The 20466-nt window shown below is 43.2% G+C and overlaps 1 protein-coding gene across 1 annotated transcript in view; it reads right to left on the bottom strand.

The window, feature by feature from the left end:
• Window positions 1-1362: 1362 nt before the first annotated feature.
• Window positions 1363-20466, bottom strand: part of LOC126282979 (short-chain dehydrogenase/reductase family 9C member 7-like) — a 168232-nt gene continuing 149128 nt past the window's right edge. Inside the window, exon 8 of the mRNA XM_049982235.1 lies at window positions 1363-1617. Coding sequence (XP_049838192.1) covers window positions 1459-1617 — 159 coding nt within the window. The 3' untranslated portion in view covers window positions 1363-1458. The remainder of the gene's footprint in view (window positions 1618-20466) is intronic.

The following is a 20466-nucleotide window of genomic DNA, read 5'->3' as shown; positions in this document are numbered from 1 at the left end:
CTGAGTCTCGTGGACGAATAGCGCGAGCTGGGTTTCATACGATCGTCTTTTTCGAAACCCATGCTGATTCCTACAGAGTAGATTTCTAGTCTCCAGAAAAGTCATTATACTCGAACATAATACGTGTTCCAAAATTCTACAACTGATCGACGTTAGAGATATAGGTCTATAGTTCTGCACATCTGTTCGACGTCCCTTCTTGAAAACGGGGATGACCTGTGCCATTTTCCAGTCGTTTGGAACGATACACCTTCTGGAGACCTACGGTACACCGCTGCAAGAAGGGGGGCAAGTTCCTTCGCGTACTCTGTGTAAAATCGAACTGGTATCGCATCAGGCCCAGTGGCCTTTCCTCTTTTGAGCGATTTTAATTGTTTTTCTATCCCTGTGTCAACTACTTCGATACCTACCATTTTGTCATCTGTACGACAATCTACAGAAGGAACTATAGTGCAGTCTTCCTCTGTGAAACAGCTTTGGGAAAAGACATTTAGTATTTTGGTCTTTAGTCTGTCATCCTCTGTTTCAGTACCATTTTGGTCACAGAGTGTCTGGATATTTTGTTTGATTCTACTTGCAATAGCTTCTGAAGACGACAGTTTTGAAACTGTCGAAACCGTGGTTAAAGTTTAATAAATCTGTATTTAGCAAGTGGTTGGCTGTTATTTCCAATCCATTTAAGCTCTTGCGTGCACAGTTGCTGAAGCGCGGTCATGTTTAAAAACCTGAAACTTTCTGTACGAGCTGTGATGTCTCTAATTTTATTGAGATGGTCATTTCTTCGTGTGTGCGGAGATAAAATATTTTCGCATTCAGTGAAGAAAGTAAGTGATCGAAATTTCGTAAGACATTTCTTAAGATGGCAAGAAAGAACTTCTCTGGTACTAGAAAATTCTGTAGACTTGTAGAGCGTAGAAACTGCAGGAAAAGACAGATATTGGAATACATCCAATAAATAACTGAGGACGTTTGGGGTGCAAGCGCTACTCTGGGATGAAGAGGAGAGGAATCCGTGGTGTGCCGCGTCGAACCAGTAGGAGAAAAAAAAATAAAGTCGTCAGACCTAAAACATTAAATCACCGAATTTGTCTCTAAGATATGTGCTTTTCCGACGCCTAAAAATACAAGTTCCATTTGAAAAACATAGTTAATATCTCTGTCTTGGCGTTTAATCAAGTTGTGAAATGCACTGGTCTTTATTTCGTAAGCCATTGATAACTGTTCTTCCACATGAAAAGATTTTACCAATATCTTTTACTCAAGCCTCATTTGAAGTGACAAGTTTAGGCACCTCGTCCTGTGTGTATAATATCTTTGCTTCAGGTAAATGCTATCCACCACTATCTGGAATATTCACCTAGATTACTGTTAGCTGACCACAATTTTATTTGTGCAAACGATACAAAAAAAAAGCTATCAGAGATGCCAGAGAACAGAACAGCTTTCTCTCCAGTAGTTTCAGTGTGTTCCATTCTGTTTCTCTCTGATTTTTGGATGTGGCGACACGGTGTTACCCCACTGGAAAGCGAGGTAGTTAGTGAAGTCTTTTATATAATATGGTAGCTGCGGTAGTATCACGTAAAATACTCGCTCCCACAGGCCAGGAATCCGCCACGCCTGAAACAAATAAAACAAGGCAACAGTTATTGAACATTTCGAACAATACCTTATACAGTGACTATGTAACACTACCCATGTTCTTAAGGCGTTCGAAATTAAAGTTTCACATGGTTCTTATATAATCTTGAACGCCGATTTCTGCATAACGATAAATTCAGGGACTTTAGGCATTGTTCAAAACTTAAACTACCGATAAATAAAACCAGACAAGGGATCGTCACCAACCTAATGAATTATATGGCTTGTTTATTCGTTTATTCATTATAAAGACTGAAAAATGTGACACAGTATTTTGTAGTGCATAGAGCAAATAAAGGCTTTGAGGCATGACATGCAACCAAGACATGGAAACTTCTAGAACGCTCTTGCGGAGCAATAATCAGTTCATATCTAAACGCCGTTGGTGGTACCAACGTTAGTGACCAGACACTCACAGACGAAACACGATCTGGAATTAAAAGTAGCAAATCAAGCAGAAACACAGAACATCATTTTCAAGTAGTACCAGTGGTGTTCAGGAACAGCTGAAATCGCTAGAAGTGAACAATGATTATGGTGTCTGACTATGTAGAAGAAGTGAACAATGCTCTAGGACCTTGTCTGAGTCTATACATCTTTTAACCAAAATCTCTCGTTGATCCCCCGAGCAGAAAACCGTACCCAGACACTGGGAAAAACGTCAGGTTACACCTGTGTACATGATGGGCTCTAGAAGTGATCCACAACACTATCGTCCAATATAGTAACGTCCTTTGTTGTAGGATCTTATATTCTGATCTCAAACGTAATAAGCTACCTAGAATAGAATGATGTCTTCTTGTCAACCACCACCGATTCCGAAAACATCTGTCATGCGAAACTCATCTCGCTGACATGCTGAAAGCCACTGTTGAGAGCAGTCAGGGGGATGTAGTGTTTCTAGATTTCCTATGCTTATACTGAAAACTACGATCGTATGGGGTATCACGCGAAATTGGTGACTTAATTGAGGATTTCTTTACAGGCAGGACGCGGCATGTTATCTAGGATAGAGAGTCATCGACAGTTGTAGAAGTAATTTCGACTGTGCCCGAGGGAAGTGTTGGGACCCCTGATGTTCATGTTGTATATTAATGATCTTGTAGACAATATTAATAGTAACCTCAGATTTTTCACAATCAGTGCAGTTACCTATAATGAAGTACTGTCTGAAAAAAGCTGCACATATTTTCGGCCGGATCTTAAGGTTTCAGTGTGGTGCGAAAAATTGGCAACGCCCTTAAACGTTCGTGTTTGGAAAACTGTACACTTCGCAAAACAAAAAAATCTAGTATCCTATGGCTACAGAATCTACGAGACACAAATGGAATAGGCCAATTCATACAAATACCTGGGAGTAACACTATGTTAGGATGCGAAGTGGAACTATCACATCGGTTCAGTCGTAGATAAGGCCCGTGGCAGACCTCAGTTCATAGGTAGAATACAAGGATACTGAATTCTACAAAGGAGATTGCTTACAAATTACTCTTGCCACTTATCTTCGACTATTGCTCAAGTGTGTGGGTCTCATACCAAACAGGACTAACAGGAGATATTGAACGTAACAGAGAAGGGCAGGGCGAATGGCCACAGGTTTGTTCGATCCCTGGGAGGGTGTCAAGGAGAAGCCGAACAAACTGAACAGGTGGACATTTAAAGATACATGTAAATTATCCCGAGAAACCCTACTTAACAAAGGCTTAAAATTGTGAATCTAGGTATATACTACTGCTGTTACGTTTCACTCCATAGATATTTTGAGGCTCCCATAGAGCCTTTTAACGATCAGTCTATCCGCAATCCATCCGTGATACAGTATGGGAAAACAGTGTTAGCCCTAATAACTGGAGCAGTAGGAAATACAACCTGCCATGAACTTAACAGTGGTTAGAAGAGCATGGATGTAGACGTAGAAATACTTCCACCGAGATGAAGGCATTGTATAGAAACGGTGAAGAAATGTCCTTTTGAGACAATGCACTCTACCAAAAGAGATAATCCAGAGGAAGGTAAGAAAATGTAAGGAGGAATCAAATAAGAACGAGACAGATTGAAACGAATAAGTAAACCATTTATTATTTTCAATGTAATCGTCGCATCTGTTAGTAGTGTGCGCACAGAACTATGTTACCAGCAGATGCACAATCAGCAAGGCATGCGTGGGGAGGGGCGGGGTTACGAACAGGCGCTGTAGGGAAAATGGCAATGTTGGAGGGGAAGTGCTGTTCTTAAATGAAGCCTAGGCTCACATTTTTTGTAATATTAATTGGAGCCCCCTCCATGGCCACACTTATACGGCGACCATTCAAAAAGATATGTCACCTCTGCTTTGATTACTCCCTAAAAAGAATTCCGCCGAAAATGCAACGAAAGCAATGAGTTGGTTTCGTCTGGCTTGTTAACCATTTGTTGCTTTCAGAAAAGCGTCATCAATGGGGAATTTTTAGTAAATCCTGCACATTTCTCTTGTCGCTATGTTGAATTTGCTTTTTTGCGCGAGCCTGAGTGGCCGAGCGGTTTAGGCGCTACAGTCTGGAACCGCGCGACCGCTACGGTCGCAGGTTCGAATCCTGCCTCGGGCATGGATGTGTGTGATGTCCTTAGGTTAGTTAGGTTTAACTAGTTCTAAGTTCTAGGGGACTGATGACCTTAGAAGTTAAGTCTCATAGTTCTCAGAGCCATTTGTTTGCTTTTTTGCCAAAACACAGCGAAGTTTACAAAGTGTCACCTAACATGTTGTGCAGACGCAATTCCGAGAGGATCCTGAAACAGTGGTTTATTAAATTAATTAAGTGAGGGACTGAGGAAAAGAAAGGTCAATAGCTTATGAAGAAGCACATTATCAGTACGAAAGTAAACGTGCAATGTCTTCACTCATGTTGTTAGAAAACTCATAGTATTTCTCGTTTCACCAGCTATCGATGGCCCTTGGAAACTGCATTTTTTCACTGTTTTAGTGGAATAACATGCCAGACAGAGAAGTTTCGCACAATAACGTTATGGCAAAATTCTCACCTCTTTGCATGATATTATTTGCCATAATCTAGTTTTGATATCTCAAACCGTTTTTGAAATATTTTGAATGTTATGGATATTTTATTCCGGGTTTATCGCTGGCGCAAGCGATCGCAAATGCGTGTGTTTCATTAGATAAATTTTCTCGAGATTTTTGGCTGATAGATCTTCACCTAAGTCTAAATAAAAATTTCACATGTTAATTAAATTTCATATACAGCAACATATTACGTAACATGTACCAAACGCAAAAATAATAGCGACCCCTATTTTTAATAGCTAACGTTTTCGAATTTCGCGCAATGTCTTACACGCAAGTATCACAATAACTATGACCATTAACAACATGATGTGCCTGTCATCATGAAGCTGATGTATAAAGCTATAAGAGACGCAAAAACGATATTTTTTACGGAATAGTTTCCGTAAAATCGTTTGAGCAAGTTGGCAAGGCGTCCGCCACGATTCTGTCGTAGCCGACTTGTCGAAAGGACACTGCTGGCCTCCCCTTCCGAATAGACGAATGAACTCGCCCAGGGCTTTGGACGAAAATTGGTCACTGCGCATCGGCCACTGTATCCTGTGCAGACTATAATACATGTATCCCTCTGTGAGACAAGACTGTAGATGCCTTCATGAAAAAATATTTACAGCTGCCTATTGGACGATGATTGTGTCCAGGAGTGCACCTCTTCGTGTGATGCAAATTAATGGTCCCGAATTTCTTCGTTCAGGGCCCCAAAAATATCGAAATCACATGGGGGGACTTCGAGCGCATATGGAGGAATTGACTTCTGCAGAATAGTAGAAACAAGTTTGCAATGTGGGGTGGGCAACATACTGCAACAAAATGATGGCGTCTGTCAACTTTCCTGGGCGTTTGGACTTGGTGGCCACTTCAGTTTTTACAAAGTGTCAGTACGTACATGTCTCTGAATATTTTGCGAAAACGAAACGCACCATCAGTTCTAAAGGGCCAGCAATTTTGACACATTATGTCATACTATCTTAGTGGCCTAACAGACCCATCAGAAATTACGTGATTTTTAACTTCCCCATAATATGTGAAAAAGTTTAAATACACTCCTGGAAATTGAAATAAGAACACCGTGAATTCATTGTCCCAGGAAGGGGAAACTTTATTGACACATTCCTGGGGTCAGATACATCACATGATCACACTGACAGAACCACATGCACATACATCTACATCTACATGACTACTCTGCAATTCACATTTAAGTGCTTGGCAGAGGGTTCATCGAACCACAATCATACTATCTCTCTACTATTCCACTCCCGAACAGCGCGCGGGAAATACGAACACCTAAACCTTTCTGTTCGAGCTCTGATTTCTCTTATTTTATTTTGATGATCATTCCTACCTATGTAGGTTGGGCTCAACAAAATATTTTCGCATTCGGAAGAGAAAGTTGGTGACTGAAATTTCGTAATAAGGTCTCGCCGCGACGAAAAACGTCTATGCTGTAATGACTTCCATCCCAACTAGTGTATCATATCTGCCACACTCTCTCCCCTATAACGCGATAATACAAAACGAGCTGCCCTTCTTTGCACCCTCTCGATGTCCTCCGTCAATCCCACCTGGTAAGGATCCCACACCGCGCAGCAATATTCTAACAGAGGACGAACGAGTGTAGTGTAAGCTGTCTCTTTAGTGGACTTGTTGCATCTTCTAAGTGTCCTGCCAATGAAACGCAACCTTTGGCTCGCCTTCCCGACAATATTATCTATGTGGTCCTTCCAACTGAAGTTGTTTGTAATTTTAACACCCAGGTACTTAGTTGAATTGACAGCCTTGAGAATTGTACTATTTATCGAGTAATCGAATTCCAACGGATTTCTTTTGGAAATCATGTGGATCATCTCACACTTTTCGTTATTTAGCGTCAACTGCCACCTGACACACCATACAGCAATCTTTTCTAAATCGCTTTGCAGCTGATACTGGTCTTCGGATGACCTTACTAGACGGTAAATTACAGCATCATCTGCGAACAACCTAAGAGAACTCCTCAGATTGTCACCCAGGTCATTTATATAGATCAGGAACAGTAGAGGTCCCAGGACGCTTCCCTGGGGAACACCTGATATCACTTCAGTTTTACTCGATGATTTGCCGTCTATTACTACGAACTGCGACCTTCCTGACAGGAAATCACGAATCCAGTCGCACAACTGAGACGATACCCCATAGCTCCGCAGCTTGATTAGAAGTCGCTTGTGAGGAACGGTGTCAAAAGCTTTCCGGAAATCTAGAAATACGGAATAAACTTGAGATCCCCTGTCGATAGCGGCCATTACTTCGTGCGAGTAAAGAGCTAGCTGCGTTGCACAAGAGCGATGTTTTCTGAAGCCATGCTGATCGTTCCCTTCGAGGTGATTCATAATGTTTGAATACAGTATATGCTCCAAAACCCTACTGCAAACCGACGTCAATGATATAGGTCTGTAGTTAAATGGATTACTCCTACTACCCTTCTTGAACACTGGTGCGACCTGCGCAATTTTCCAATCTGTAGGTACAGATCTATCGGTGAGCGAGCGGTTGTATATGAGTGCTAAGTAGGGAGCTATAGTATCAGCGTAATCTGAAAGGAACCTAATCGGTATACAATCTGGACCTGAAGACTTGCCCGTATCAAGCGATTTGAGTTGCTTCGCAATCCCTAAGGTATCTACTTCTAAGAAACTCATGCTAGCAGATGTTCGTGTTTCAAATTCTGGAATATTCCATTCGTCTTCCCTGGTGAAGGAATTTCGGAAAACTGCGTTCAATAACTCCGCTTTAGCGGCGCAGTCGTCGATAACAGTACCATCGGCACTGCGCAGCGAAGGTATTGACTGCGTCTTGCCGCTTGTGTACTTTACATACGACCAGAATTTCTTCGGATTTTCTACCAAATTTCGAGACAATGTTTCGTTGTGGAACCTATTAAAGGCATCTCGCTTCGAAGTACGTGCCAAATTTTGCGCGTCTGTAAATTTTAGCCCATCTTCAGGATTTCGCGTTCTTGTGAACTTCGCATGCTTTTTCCGTTGCCTCTGCAACAGCGTTCGGACCTTTTTTGTGTACCACGGGGGATCCGTTCCATCTCTTACCAATTTATGAGGTATGAGTATCTCAATTGCTGTTGCTACTATATCTTTGAATTTGAGCCACATCTCGTCTACATTCGCATAGTCAGTTCGGAAGGAATGGAAATTGTCTTTTAGGAAGGCTTCTAGTGGCACTTTATCCGCTTTTTTAAATAAAATTATTTTGCGTTTGTTTCTGATGGATTTGGAAGAAATGGTATTGAGCCTAGCTACAATGACCTTGTGATCACTAATCCCTGTATCAGTCATGATGCTCTCTATCAGCTCTGGATTGTTTGTGGCCAAGAGGTCAAGTGTGTTTTCGCAACCATTTACAATTCGCGTGGGTTTGTGGACTAACTGCTCTAAATAATTTTCGGAGAATGCATTTAGGACAATCTCGGAAGACGTTTTGTGCCTACCACCGGTTTTGAACAAGTATTTTTGCCAACATACCGAGGGTAGGTTGAAGTCCCCACCAACTATAACCGTATGAGTGGGGTATTTATTTGTTACGAGACTCAAACTTTCTCTGAACTGTTCCGCAACTGTATCATCGGAGTCTGTGGGTCGGTAGAAGGAGCCAATTATTAACTTAATTCGGCTGTTAAGTATAACCTCCACCCACACCAATTTCCACAGAGTATCTACTTCGACTTCACTACAAGATAAACCACTACTGACAGACACCAACACTCCACCACCAATTCTGCCTAATCTATCTTTCCTGAACACCGTCTGAGACTTCGTAAAAATTTCTGCAGAACTTATTTCAGGCTTTAGCCAGCTTTCTGTACCTATAACGATATCAGCTTCTGTGCTTTCTATTAGCGCTTGAAGCTCAGGGACTTTTCCAGCGCAACTACAACAGTTTACAACTATAATTCCGACTGTTCCTTGATCCAAGCACGTCCTGTAATTGCCAAGCACCCTTTGACATTGCAGCCCATCCCGCACTTTCCCGAGGCCTTCTAACCTAAAAAACCGCCCAGTCCACGCCACACAGCCTCCGCTACCCGTGTAGCCGCCAGCTGAGTGTAGTGAACTCCTGACCTATTCAGCGGAACCCGAAACCCCACCACCCTATGGCGCAAGTCAAGGAATCTGCAGCCAATACGGTCGCAAAACCGTCTGAGCCTCTGATTCAGACCCTCCACCCGGCTCTGCACCAAAGGTCCGCAGTCGGTTCTGTCAACGATGCTGCAGATGGTGAGCTCTGCCTTCATCTCGTAAGCAAGACCGGCAGCCTTCACCAAATCAGATAGCCGCTGGAATCCAGAGAGAATTTCCTCAGATCCAAAGCGACACACGTCATTAGTGCCGACATCTGCCACCACCTGCAGCTGGCTGCACCCTGTGCTCTTCATGGCATCCGGAAGGACCCTTTCCACATCAGGAATGACTCCTCCCGGAATGCACACGGAGTGCACACTGGATTTCTTCCCCTCCTTAGCCGCCATATCCCTAAGGGGCCCCATTACGCGCCTAACATTGGAGCTCCCAACTACCAGTAAGCCCAACCTCTGCGATTGCCCGGACCTTGAAAGCTGAGAATGATCCTCTGAAACAGGGCAGGCAGCTGCATCTGGCTCAGCCAGAGACAGTGCCTGAAACCGGTTTGTCAGACGCACCGGGGAGGCTTTCTGATCAGCTTCCGGGGACGCCTTTCGCTGCCTGCCACGCCTTGGAACGACCTCCCAATCAACCACAGGCGAGGGCTCAGCCCACTGCGGGCAGCAACCGGGGCAACCACAGCGGCAGACCGATCTGGGGATAGACGGGATGAGGTTGACATCCCCGTGATACCCGAGTCCGGCTCCCCACAGTGGTGCCCATTGGCAACAGCCTCAAGCTGCGCGACCGAAGTCAGCGCCGATTGCAGCTGTGAGCGAAGGGATGCCAAGTCAGCCCTCATCCGAACACAGCAATCGCAGTCCCTGTCCATTCTAATCGATGTTTAACAACAGTTACTGAAACACGAGTCGGTGCCTAGATAACGCAAGCGGAACACGCAAAGAATGTATCAACTAACCTGTACAAATGCCTAACGACTGCGCTACAATCTGCTGAATTTACGATTACAGTAACTAAAACTCGAAATTGCACCTCCTATACGAAACTCAGACGCAATTTAAATAAGAATCTACGAAGTAAACACTAAAGCGCGATGCTACAACTGTCAAATACTATAATACGCCCGAAATATATGAATTAAACAATGCAAGTACCCAAAAACACGCAAAGAAATTAATTAAACTATGTAACAAAAAGTAAACTAGGGTTATACGACTTGCTGCTGCAGCTGCTTATCCAACGGCGGCAGGGAGCACACTGACTGGCCAACCGACTCTGGCCGTTCACAACAAAAACAGTAGACAGACGACTACGCGAATTTGCACTATTCAGGTACTAAGGCGCGATGCTACAACCCTCAAATACTACAATACGCCCGAAATATACGAATTAAACAATGCAAGTACCCAAAAACACGCAAAGAAATTAATTAAACTATGTAACAAATAAGTAAGCTAGGGTTATACGACTTGCTGCTGCAGCTGCTTATCCAACGGCGGCAGGGAGCACACTGACTGTGAGCAATCGACACTGGCTGTTCAAAACAAAAACAGAAGACAGACGACTACGCGAATTTGCACTATTCAGGTACTAAGGCGCGATGCTACAACCCTCAAATACTACAATACGCCCGAAATATACGAATTAAACAATGCAAGTACCCAAAAACACGCAAAGAAATTAATTAAACTATGTAACAAATAAGTAAGCTAGGGTTATACGACTTGCTGCTGCAGCTGCTTATCCAACGGCGGCAGGGAGCACACTGACACATAGACACAGGCAACAGAGCATGCACAATGTCGGCACTAGTACAGTGTATATCCACCTTTCGCAGCAATGCAGGCTGCTATTCTCCCATGGAGACGATCGTAGAGATGCTGGATGTAGTCCTGTGGAACGGCTTGCCATGCCATTTCCACCTGGCGCCTCAGTTGGACCAGCGTTCGTGCTGGACGTGCAGACCGCGTGAGACGAAGCTTCATCCAGTCCCAAACATGCTCAATGGGGGACAGATCCGGAGATCTTGCTGGCCAGGGTAGTTGACTTACACCTTCTAGAGCACGTTGGGTGGCACGGGATACATTCGGACGTGCATTGTCCTGTTGGAACAGCAAGTTCCCTTGCCGATCTAGGAATGTTAGAACGATGGGTTCGATGACGGTTTGGATGTACCGTGCAGTATTCAGTGTCCCCTCGACGATCACCAGAGGTGTACGGCCAGTGTAGGAGATCGCTCCCCACACCATGATGCCGGGTGTTGGCCCTGTGTGCCTCGGTCGTATGCAGTCCTGATTGTGGCGCTCACCTGCACGGCGCCAAACACGCATACGACCATCATTGGCACCAAGGCAGAAGCGACTCTCATCTCTGAAGACGACACGTCTCCATTCGTCCCTCCATTCACGCCTGTCGCGACACCACTGGAGGCGGGCTGCACGATGTTGCGGCGTGAGCGGAAGACGGCCTAACGGTGTGCGGGACCGTAGCCCAGCCTCATGGAGACGGTTGCGAATGGTCTTCGCCGATACCCCAGGAGCAACAGTGTCCCTAATTTGCTGGGAAGTGGCGGTGCGGTCCCCTACGGCACTGCGTAGGATCCTGCGGTCTTGGCGAGCATCCGTGCGTCGCTGCGGTCCGGTCCCAGGTCGACGGGCACGTGCACCTTCCGCCGACCACTGGCGACAACATCGATGTACTGTGGAGACCTCACGCCTCACGTGTTGAGCAATTCGGCGGTACGTCCACCCGGCCTCCCGCATGCCCACTATACGCCCTCGCTCAAAGTCCGTCAACTGCACATACGGTTCACGTCCACGCTGTCGCGGCATGCTACCAGTGTTAAATACTGCGATGGAGCTCCGTATGCCACGGCAAACTGGCTGACACTGACGGCGGCGGTGCACAAATGCTGCGCAGCTAGCGCCATTCGACGGCCAACACCGCGGTTCCTGGTGTATCCGCTGTGCCGTGCGTGTGATCATTGCTTGTACAGCCCTCTCGCAGTGTCCGGAGCAAGTATGGTGGGTCTGACACACCGGTGTCAATGTGTTCTTTTTTCCGTTTCCAGGAGTGTATATTCGCCCTAGACAGGATATTTACACAGGAAATCTGTACAAGTGTCTAAAACGTTCTATACGAAGTCACAACTGTGGAGTTGCAAGACAATCCAGCCATCATCTTGTCAAAGATGTGAGCTGAGAGGATACCCTGGTAATCTAATTGTGTTCTTCAATCCAAAACCCTCATGTATTCAGTGGTTTGCTGCAGTTTATCTTAGCATATAAAATGTATGTTTTACATGTGTTTTTTTTCTTTAAATATCTTAAAATACGTTGTGTGTCATACGCTAAATAAATAAAACCGCAAGTTTGTATCTTCATTTGTGTAGAAGTATTGGACTGGTGAAACTGAATGTGTCTTTTATAATCTCCCTGTAGTCCATCAAAAATTGGTTCAAATTGCTCTGAGCACTATGGGACCTAACATCTGAGGTCATCAGCCCACTAGAACTTAGACCTACGTAAACTTAACTACCCTAAAGACTACCCTAAAGACTGCCCGAGGCAGGATTCGAACCTGCGATCGTAGCGGTCGCGCAGTTCCAGACTGAAGCGCCTAGAACCGCACGGCCACATCGGCCGGCTGTACTCCATCGCTTTTGCCATCAGCATAGGTTGTGATTCTAGCACTATGAAGCTACGTATACACATTGATGTTTAATTCGTATGCTAATACTTGTCTGTAATGTAATTCATCACAATAAATGAAAAGTACTAGTTTGCTTTTGTTCTACAATATTACTTTTATTGTGTTAACCGGTTTTCAGCTTACAAGGGCCATCTTCAGACATTTACTGAGTACTGTCACCAAAGAAGTTACAATGTTTGCAAACAAAATTGGAAGAGAAGTAACACATCTAGACTGAAGCTGAAACATACAGTACGTAACATCTGGTGTGGTGGTAATGCAGAAATATATAATAATAATAAATATCCAAAATAACAGACACAATGCGCACGAGTAGAATCCAATTCTTGGGACATTTAGAAAGAATGCACTCAAACAGGTTGAAGCACAAAATCCATACATTTTTGAAGAACAAAACTACAAGACCGAAATGGTAGAAACAGACGGAAAAGACCTGGGAGCATTAGGGTCTCCAGATCTACATGACAGAAATGAAATCAGAAAAATCACAAACACACGGGGCTTTGAGGAAGAAGAGAGAAAAACTAACCGACATACATGGTCTGCGCAACGAAAGCTAGCCCATTCGTTGCTTAAGTTGCAATACTGGGTGAAAAGGAAGGCCGACAAATGTTGATTACGTGTGGTCCTAGGTGATCTATCCACGAAGAAGAAGAAGGTGAAGAAGAAAAATGGAGTAGACAGGAAAAAGTTTAACACAAAAGAGGAACAGCATGCCTACATAACAGTTTCTACCAATAAACAAAACCAATAAAATAAAATAAAATTAGTACTTGACAAGGTTACAACAAGAGGTATAAAACATAGAGAGTGATACACAAACCAATTAAAAGAAGAAACAATTATCAATGTAAGTACTTCTTCAATGCATTACCACCAACTGTTGTTTGCAAACATTGTAACCTCTTTGGTGACAGTACTCAGTAAATGCCTAAAGATGGCCTTGTAAGCCGAAAACTGGTTAACACAAAAAAAGTAATATTGTACAACGAAAGCAAACTGATGCTTTTCATTAATTATATCGTTGTTCTACCAAGAACCGACGGAAGATTCTGTTAACATAATTCATCACACCCTGTGTTTACTCTGTTACTGTCAGACACTGGATGTGTGATTAGAATTTTGAAATCATTTCTACACGTGCAAACGTTGACTGATGGAAGCGACTGTAATGGCATTTCCCATTTAGAGTCGCTCCCCTCAGCTACTGAGCTGTGTGTCAACTTAGTTTGCGCAAACATTATAAGTTTACACTGAAGTATTTAAATACGATTTGATTGTTATAACTACTCTGCGAGAGTGAGAGTCTGGATTCGTATTGACGTGAGTTTTAAGGTAACAGATGAATGATGGCAATTATGGACGGTTGGTTGTTGTGTGGCGGACAGGTGTGCACGCTGAATTTGTCGCCACGGACATATAAACTGTTTTTCAGTGTATCGTGAACTGTAAAAATAAAGCTTTTGACAATGTTGACTAGAATACTCTCTTTCAAATTCTAAAGGTGGCAGGGGTAAAATACAGGGAGCGAAAAGCTATTTACAATTTGTACAGGAACCAGATGGCACTTATAAGAGTCGAGGGACATCAAAGGGAGCAGTGGTTGGGAAGGGAGTGAGACATGGTTGTAGCCTCTCCCCGATGTTGTTCAATATGTATATTAAGCAAGCAGTAAAGGAAACAAAAGAAAAATTCGGAGTAGGTATTAAAATCCACGGAGAAGATATAAAAACCTTATGGTTCGCTGATGACATTGTAATTCTGTCAGAGACAGCGAAGGACTTGGAAGAGCAGTTGAACGGAATGGATAGTGTCTTGAAAGGAAGATATAAGATGAACATCAACAAAAGCAAAACAAGGATAATGGAATTTAGTCGAATTAAGTCGGGTGATGCTGAGGGAATTACATTAGGAAATGAGACACTTAAAGTAGTAAAGGAGTTTTTCTATTTGGGGAGCAAAATAACTGATGATGGTCGAAGTAGAGAGGATATAAAATGTAGACTGGCAATGGCAAGGAAAGCATTTCCGAAGAAGAGAAATTTGTTAACATCGAGTATAGGTTTAAGTGTCAGGAAGTCGTTTCTGAAAGTATTTGTATGGAGTGTAGCCATGTACGGAAGTGAAACATGGACGATAGATAGTTTGGACAAGAAGAGAATAGAAGCTTTCGAAATATGGAGCTACAGAGGAATGCTGAAGATTAGATGGGTAGATCACATAACTAGTGAGGAAGTATTGAATAGGATTGGCGAGAAGAGAAGTTTGTGGCACAACTTGACTAGAAGAAGGGATCGGTTGGTAGGACATGTTCTGAGGCATCAAGGGATCACCAGTTTAGTATTGGAGGGCAGCGTGGAGGGTAAAAATCATAGAGGGAGACCAAGAGATGAATACACTAAGCAGATTCAGAAGGATGTAGGCTGCAGTAGGTACTGGGAGATGAAGAAGCTTGCACAGGATAGAGTATCATGGAGAGCTGCATCAAACCAGTCTCAGGTCTGAAGACCACAACAACAACAACAAAAATAGTGGACAAAAGGTATTTAAATGCATCTGATCAATTTTCCACGCAATATTATGAAGGCTTCGACAGTGGAATAGTGCAGTCACACGTGTGTTTACGAGCCTCTTTTCGAGACGCAACGCGGACTGCTTAGTTGAAATTCTTGAGACGTGATGTGCCTTTTATCGCGAACTGTTATATTGTGGAGTAGTGGGAAAGCAGTGACTGTATAAAGGCAAGTTTCAGTGTTGAACGGCAGGCTGTTCTCCTTGGCAGTTGGCGCAGAACTAGATGCATACTCTATTTTGACCGTCTGCCAAACGCCTCCGCCTGTGTCAGCTGTAGCTGTAGGACGGTTGGGAGTGGAGGGGGTTGGGGAGGATAGGGCACTTGGAGGCCTCATTCGTCCATGTACGTACCGCCACGCTTACGTCAGCAACGGCTCTCTTTCTGCCACCGGTTGTGGGGACCGGTCCAGAGTTGTTCGCCTTCAGTAGGAGCACCTAGCCCTGAACTTGCAGTCCGCTAACGATCCGATGCGCCTGACAGCTCTTCCGGTTACGGTGCACCCGGTTCTAAGTCTGGCGTTCGTTCCCCAAGTCCGTAATCTCGGATCTTCTTCTTGTTGATTTCCGCTGCTGCAGTCCACAAAGGAACCACGCATTCGCGATTTACCGCATTTTGGCGCAACAAACCGCATGTAATCGAACCAAATGTTACTATTACTTAATGACGCGGGTAACCTTTCTTTAACTTGTTATTGTGCTTAAATGTCCCTCCTAACCGATTTTTGTCACGCATGGTGCACAGAGCTGTCTAGCTGTCCGTTGCACTCAAAAACTACCGCTATTGCGGCCGTTCTCGCGCCTGTGACCTTGGCTGCGTGATGTCACGTAAAATTCTGTCTTTACCACGAACCGTTTGCACAACTGTATCCCTTCTAATGCACTTAACTGAGTGTAAGCTATTGTTCTATGTCATACTACACTTTCTTTGACAAAGTTTAGACTGACTATTGACCGTAATTTTACTCAAACTGTATTTATTAATTTTTAGTCAATCGACTGTTTATTTCCAATGAATTGATAGGATGTTGTGCACGATCATGATTTCTAACACATACACAAATATTTCACTACGGCCGGCCGCGGTGGTCTCGCGGTTCTAGGCGCTCAGTCCGGAGCCGCGCGACTGCTACGGTCGCAGGTTCGAATCCTGCCTCGGGCATGGATGTGTCTGATATTCTTAGGTTAGTTAGGTTTAAGTAGTTCTAAGTTCTAGGGGACTGGTGACCTCAGATGTTAAGTCCCATAGTGCTCAGAGCCATTTCACTACACTTTCTTAACTTATTTATCCCTTGGATAATTTGGTGCCATCCAACAAACAACAGTACCGTTTTCAAAAGACTGCTTGTGAACTGGTGTTCAATTATCATACAATACCTCTGCAATAAATGTTATGGTACTAAAAACTGTCGCCGTTCCTGAACGAGAAAAATTTTGTTTCATGTTTCTTAACTGTACTCTGAAATTCTGAAGCCAAATATTTTACTTATTGAGTTTAGCCGGACGTTGTGGCCGAGCGATTCTAGGCGCTTTAGTCTGGAACCGAGCGACCGCTACGGTCGCAGGTTCGAATCCTGCCTCGGACGTGGATTTGTGTGATGTCCTTAGGTTAGCTAAGTTAAAGTAGTTTTAAATTCTAGGGGACTGGTGACCCCATAGTGCTCAGAGACATTTGAACCATTTTTGAACTTGAAAACAAGCTGGATGTAAGCTGTACAGTTAATACATAGGTTTGTGGCCACCATATTTGAAAATTTTAAGACTAAATAATTACTGAACTAATTATTAAGAAACTATACGTTAAAGTGAACTGAATTTGCCATTTATAAGTGGAAACGCAACCACAGTCATCTGCGTAAGAGAAAATAGCTTCTCTAGATAGTGAATACTTAATACTTATTTAGGACTGCGACACAATGATGTATTAATCAGATACGATATGTGAAATCGTATATACCACACAAAATATTATATATGTAATGATCAGGAACGCAGGATAAGTAAATGATTGTAATTTAATTAACGTAAGAATCAACAGAGAACGTAAAACATTATCTTCTGACGAAGATAATGGGTTCGAAACTCATCGAAACGTTGCGACAACACGAAGCCACCACTCTGCTGATAACCCGAGAAGAATTCATTATTGGAATACGCCAAGAAAGACTGCAATCGCATGCAAATGAAAAAGCTGTTGACTTTAACTTCGTCATATAGTATTAAGAAAATTGGTTACGATACAGTTCTTGCCTTGAAGTGTGCACCGTCGCAGAAAACTGTGGTGATACTAATTTACGAGCTCTTCATTTCTCTGACTATTTCGGTTAACAAAGGCTCACCACGATGTCTATAGCAGCCGTTGTTCGTAATACAGCTATGGTTCAAATACTCCCAACACATGTTATGACTGGAAAACCTTGCAGTTCGGCTTGGTGATGGCTCTGCATGTCTCCTGGCTAATTTCTTCTGCCACGTTTGGTGAAATGTGTTGACTGCTTGCTCCACTGCACTGATCAAACACGAAATATGCACGTTCCTAGGAGCAATTGTGAAATTTAGGTTCCTGCTGCGTGCCTTGAAGGCGGTGTCATCGAACTCTTGCATTTTAGGTTACTCAACGTGCGAGTGATCTCTAACTGGTGTGCATTCTTGCATATATAGTCAAACTTCGCAGACTGGCACAAAGTGGCATTCTTCCTGGCTCACTCTGGTATGAACCAAGAGGCACTGTCTATTCAGTTCCAATCCTTAGCTGTTACGAAGGTTGTGAAGTACAGGTGAAGATGTAAAAGCTCTCTGGCCACTGCACCCAACCTGTGGCGTATATCTCCAATCCCTTCCCTCACAGGCGCCATGCTCATCTGACGTTTTATCTCATTGATACGATGCTTGATCCCGGCGAAAATTGGCTGTAGGTGCTCAACAGTAAATCTCAGAAGGAAGGTGACAGACACAACATCCTCCCTTTCGTATGTCTAATTTTGTCCATATTTTTGATATTTCGGGACATCTCCTCCCCATAGATTCTCTTGATGCAATTCTTCAGGCTCTACTGGCGATCTGTTGACAGTTTGGCTTGCCGGGCTTTCTGATCAGTATCAGTGTAGTCCATGTACAACATTTCGACGACATGTTGTCTTCATTGCTTGATACCTGAGAGTGTTCAGCAGGTCCAATATTTATACTTAGTTCCTTCCTTCTACATGATCGGTTCTCGTCTTTCTGTCTGCAGTCCCTTACCTCTGGAAGCATCCTGAGACATTCCTTCCTGGGTCAAGAGCAACTGGCCTCGAACTGGCGTTCCGTTTTCGGTGAAATGCGCCCCCAAGGTCAGTTTTCGGCGCTCTGGTTGCAGTACGTTGCACTAGAAACGTCTTGCGACGTTCTGTCTTCGGTCCATTGTGCCACATCATGAGCTGGCCTTCTTTTTCCAGACCGGTGCGGCTGACAGAATTCTGGAGTTCTTTTCTGAGTACAGTGCACCTGGCGCTTTGTCTGGGGTTCGTTCCTCGTGTCCTAATTCTCGTTTCTTTCTTTCCTTGCTTTTTTTTTTTTTTTTTTTTTTTTTGGTACCCAGTGTCACGATTCATGAGGTTTTCAGTCACCTCTATCGCTGTTGCCTTTGAACAGCTTGTTTAGGTGCTGATCAACAGCATGTACGAATTTTACAAAATTCATTGCCCTGTACTGTCTATCTGTCAGTAGATACAGAGCAATGTGATGTATTTTGTAAAATTCTGTTGACTCTCTTATAACACTGTCCCAGTATCTAGGGGTCTGTGCGGAACACTCTTTTTTCATAGATCGTGATATACTTAAGATCCAGGCAGTGCTCTGCAATGACTAATTTAGTTGCGTGTCTCAGCTTGGTGTGCTTCCCTTGTTCTTGACATCTGGTGTCCACTGTCCTAGTTGTTTGGCCAATACCTGACATGCTACTTTGGCAAGGTATACTGTAAATTCCTGGTTTTCGTAAACCAAGCCTATATTTCACATTTACCGGTAGTTTTCTTATTTTGGTAGGTGGGTAGAATACACAATTGATGTTGTTCGTCTTGAGAATCCTACTGATCTGAACAGAAGTAGATCCCATATAGGACGAATAAGTCACAGTCTTTGCTTCATCTTGCTCTTCACTGAATCGCGTGTCAGAGCGGCTGGTTGAAAGACCCTATTGAACCCTCTGATTCCATATTTTGACATCATTCAAGGGATCCTGACCAATGTGGGCAGCAATATGTGGCACAACGATAAACCACAGCCTTGATAGGTCACGACGATGGCTCTGTCGATTTCCAAAACGTTTCTCCTTCTCACATGAAGTACAACTCGATCGTCTTACAAACAAACAACATAAAAGTAATTTCTGAATGTTACGACATGGCATACTATAAAGAGATCAGAAGTGATGGGCTTTGGTCGTGTGCGGTATTTGGTTCATGAATGCCACAGAACAGTGGCTGGTTGGCATGACACTGACAGTTCACAGAACAGCACTGAGACCACACTGACGTGTCAGATTCACATGGAACCGGACATGATATCATGTCCACCAGTGCAGCATCCACAAAGGATTACACAGTTTTATTTACATTTGCGTAAGTGCAATGCAAATCATAGTATTAACTGTGAAATATGATGTGCCATCCTTAAGAGGAGAGAGAGAGACGATTCAGCTAGTATATATGAAAGTAATATGTGTAATTAGTTATAAAGCTCAGAAGGTTTCTGTAACAGATTTTCACTGAATTTTTGATGTCAATGGTTTTTATGTATCTACAACAGAGATTGAAAAACTCATTGATAAACGTCGATTGAGCTATCTGCTTATTTAATTATTCTTAATCAACCAGTGAGGAGTAGTTTAATCAGAAATTTAATTAAAATCAGCTAATTAATAATTCAGAAAAGATACACTATCAGCATGTCACTATGGATTGACAAACGTGCACATGCTCTAAATGCAACATTAGGATTATATGTTTTGTATGTGTAACAGTCAATTTTAATTAACTGTTTAGAATTGTACGTAGTTTCACCCATAGTTTAAATCTCGTTTCAGATAAATGTGTTAAGATTGGAGTAGTGAAAACAGCAGTTCATTTCCTTAAGACACATGTGCTATATGTGTGTGTAGAATAAGTATTTGCGGGCACAGTGAGAAAAGGTTGAAAACTAATTACTGAAAATGAAATATGTAATTATTTAATTTATACTTGTGAGCAAACTACTTAACATGTCACTATGTTTAATATGTCCTTTCGATGAGGTTGGCAGCGCTTGTAATGGCACGTCTAGTTTTAAGATTGGTATTCTCCATAAAAAGGTACAGATATGACTGATAGTTTCTCTGGC

The sequence above is a fragment of the Schistocerca gregaria genome, chromosome 1 (genome assembly GCF_023897955.1).
Source record: "Schistocerca gregaria isolate iqSchGreg1 chromosome 1, iqSchGreg1.2, whole genome shotgun sequence".
NCBI classification, from domain to species: Eukaryota; Metazoa; Arthropoda; class Insecta; order Orthoptera; family Acrididae; genus Schistocerca; species Schistocerca gregaria.
The sequence above is the reverse complement of the archived record's forward strand: the minus strand, read 5'-3'. Positions and strand labels throughout refer to the sequence as shown.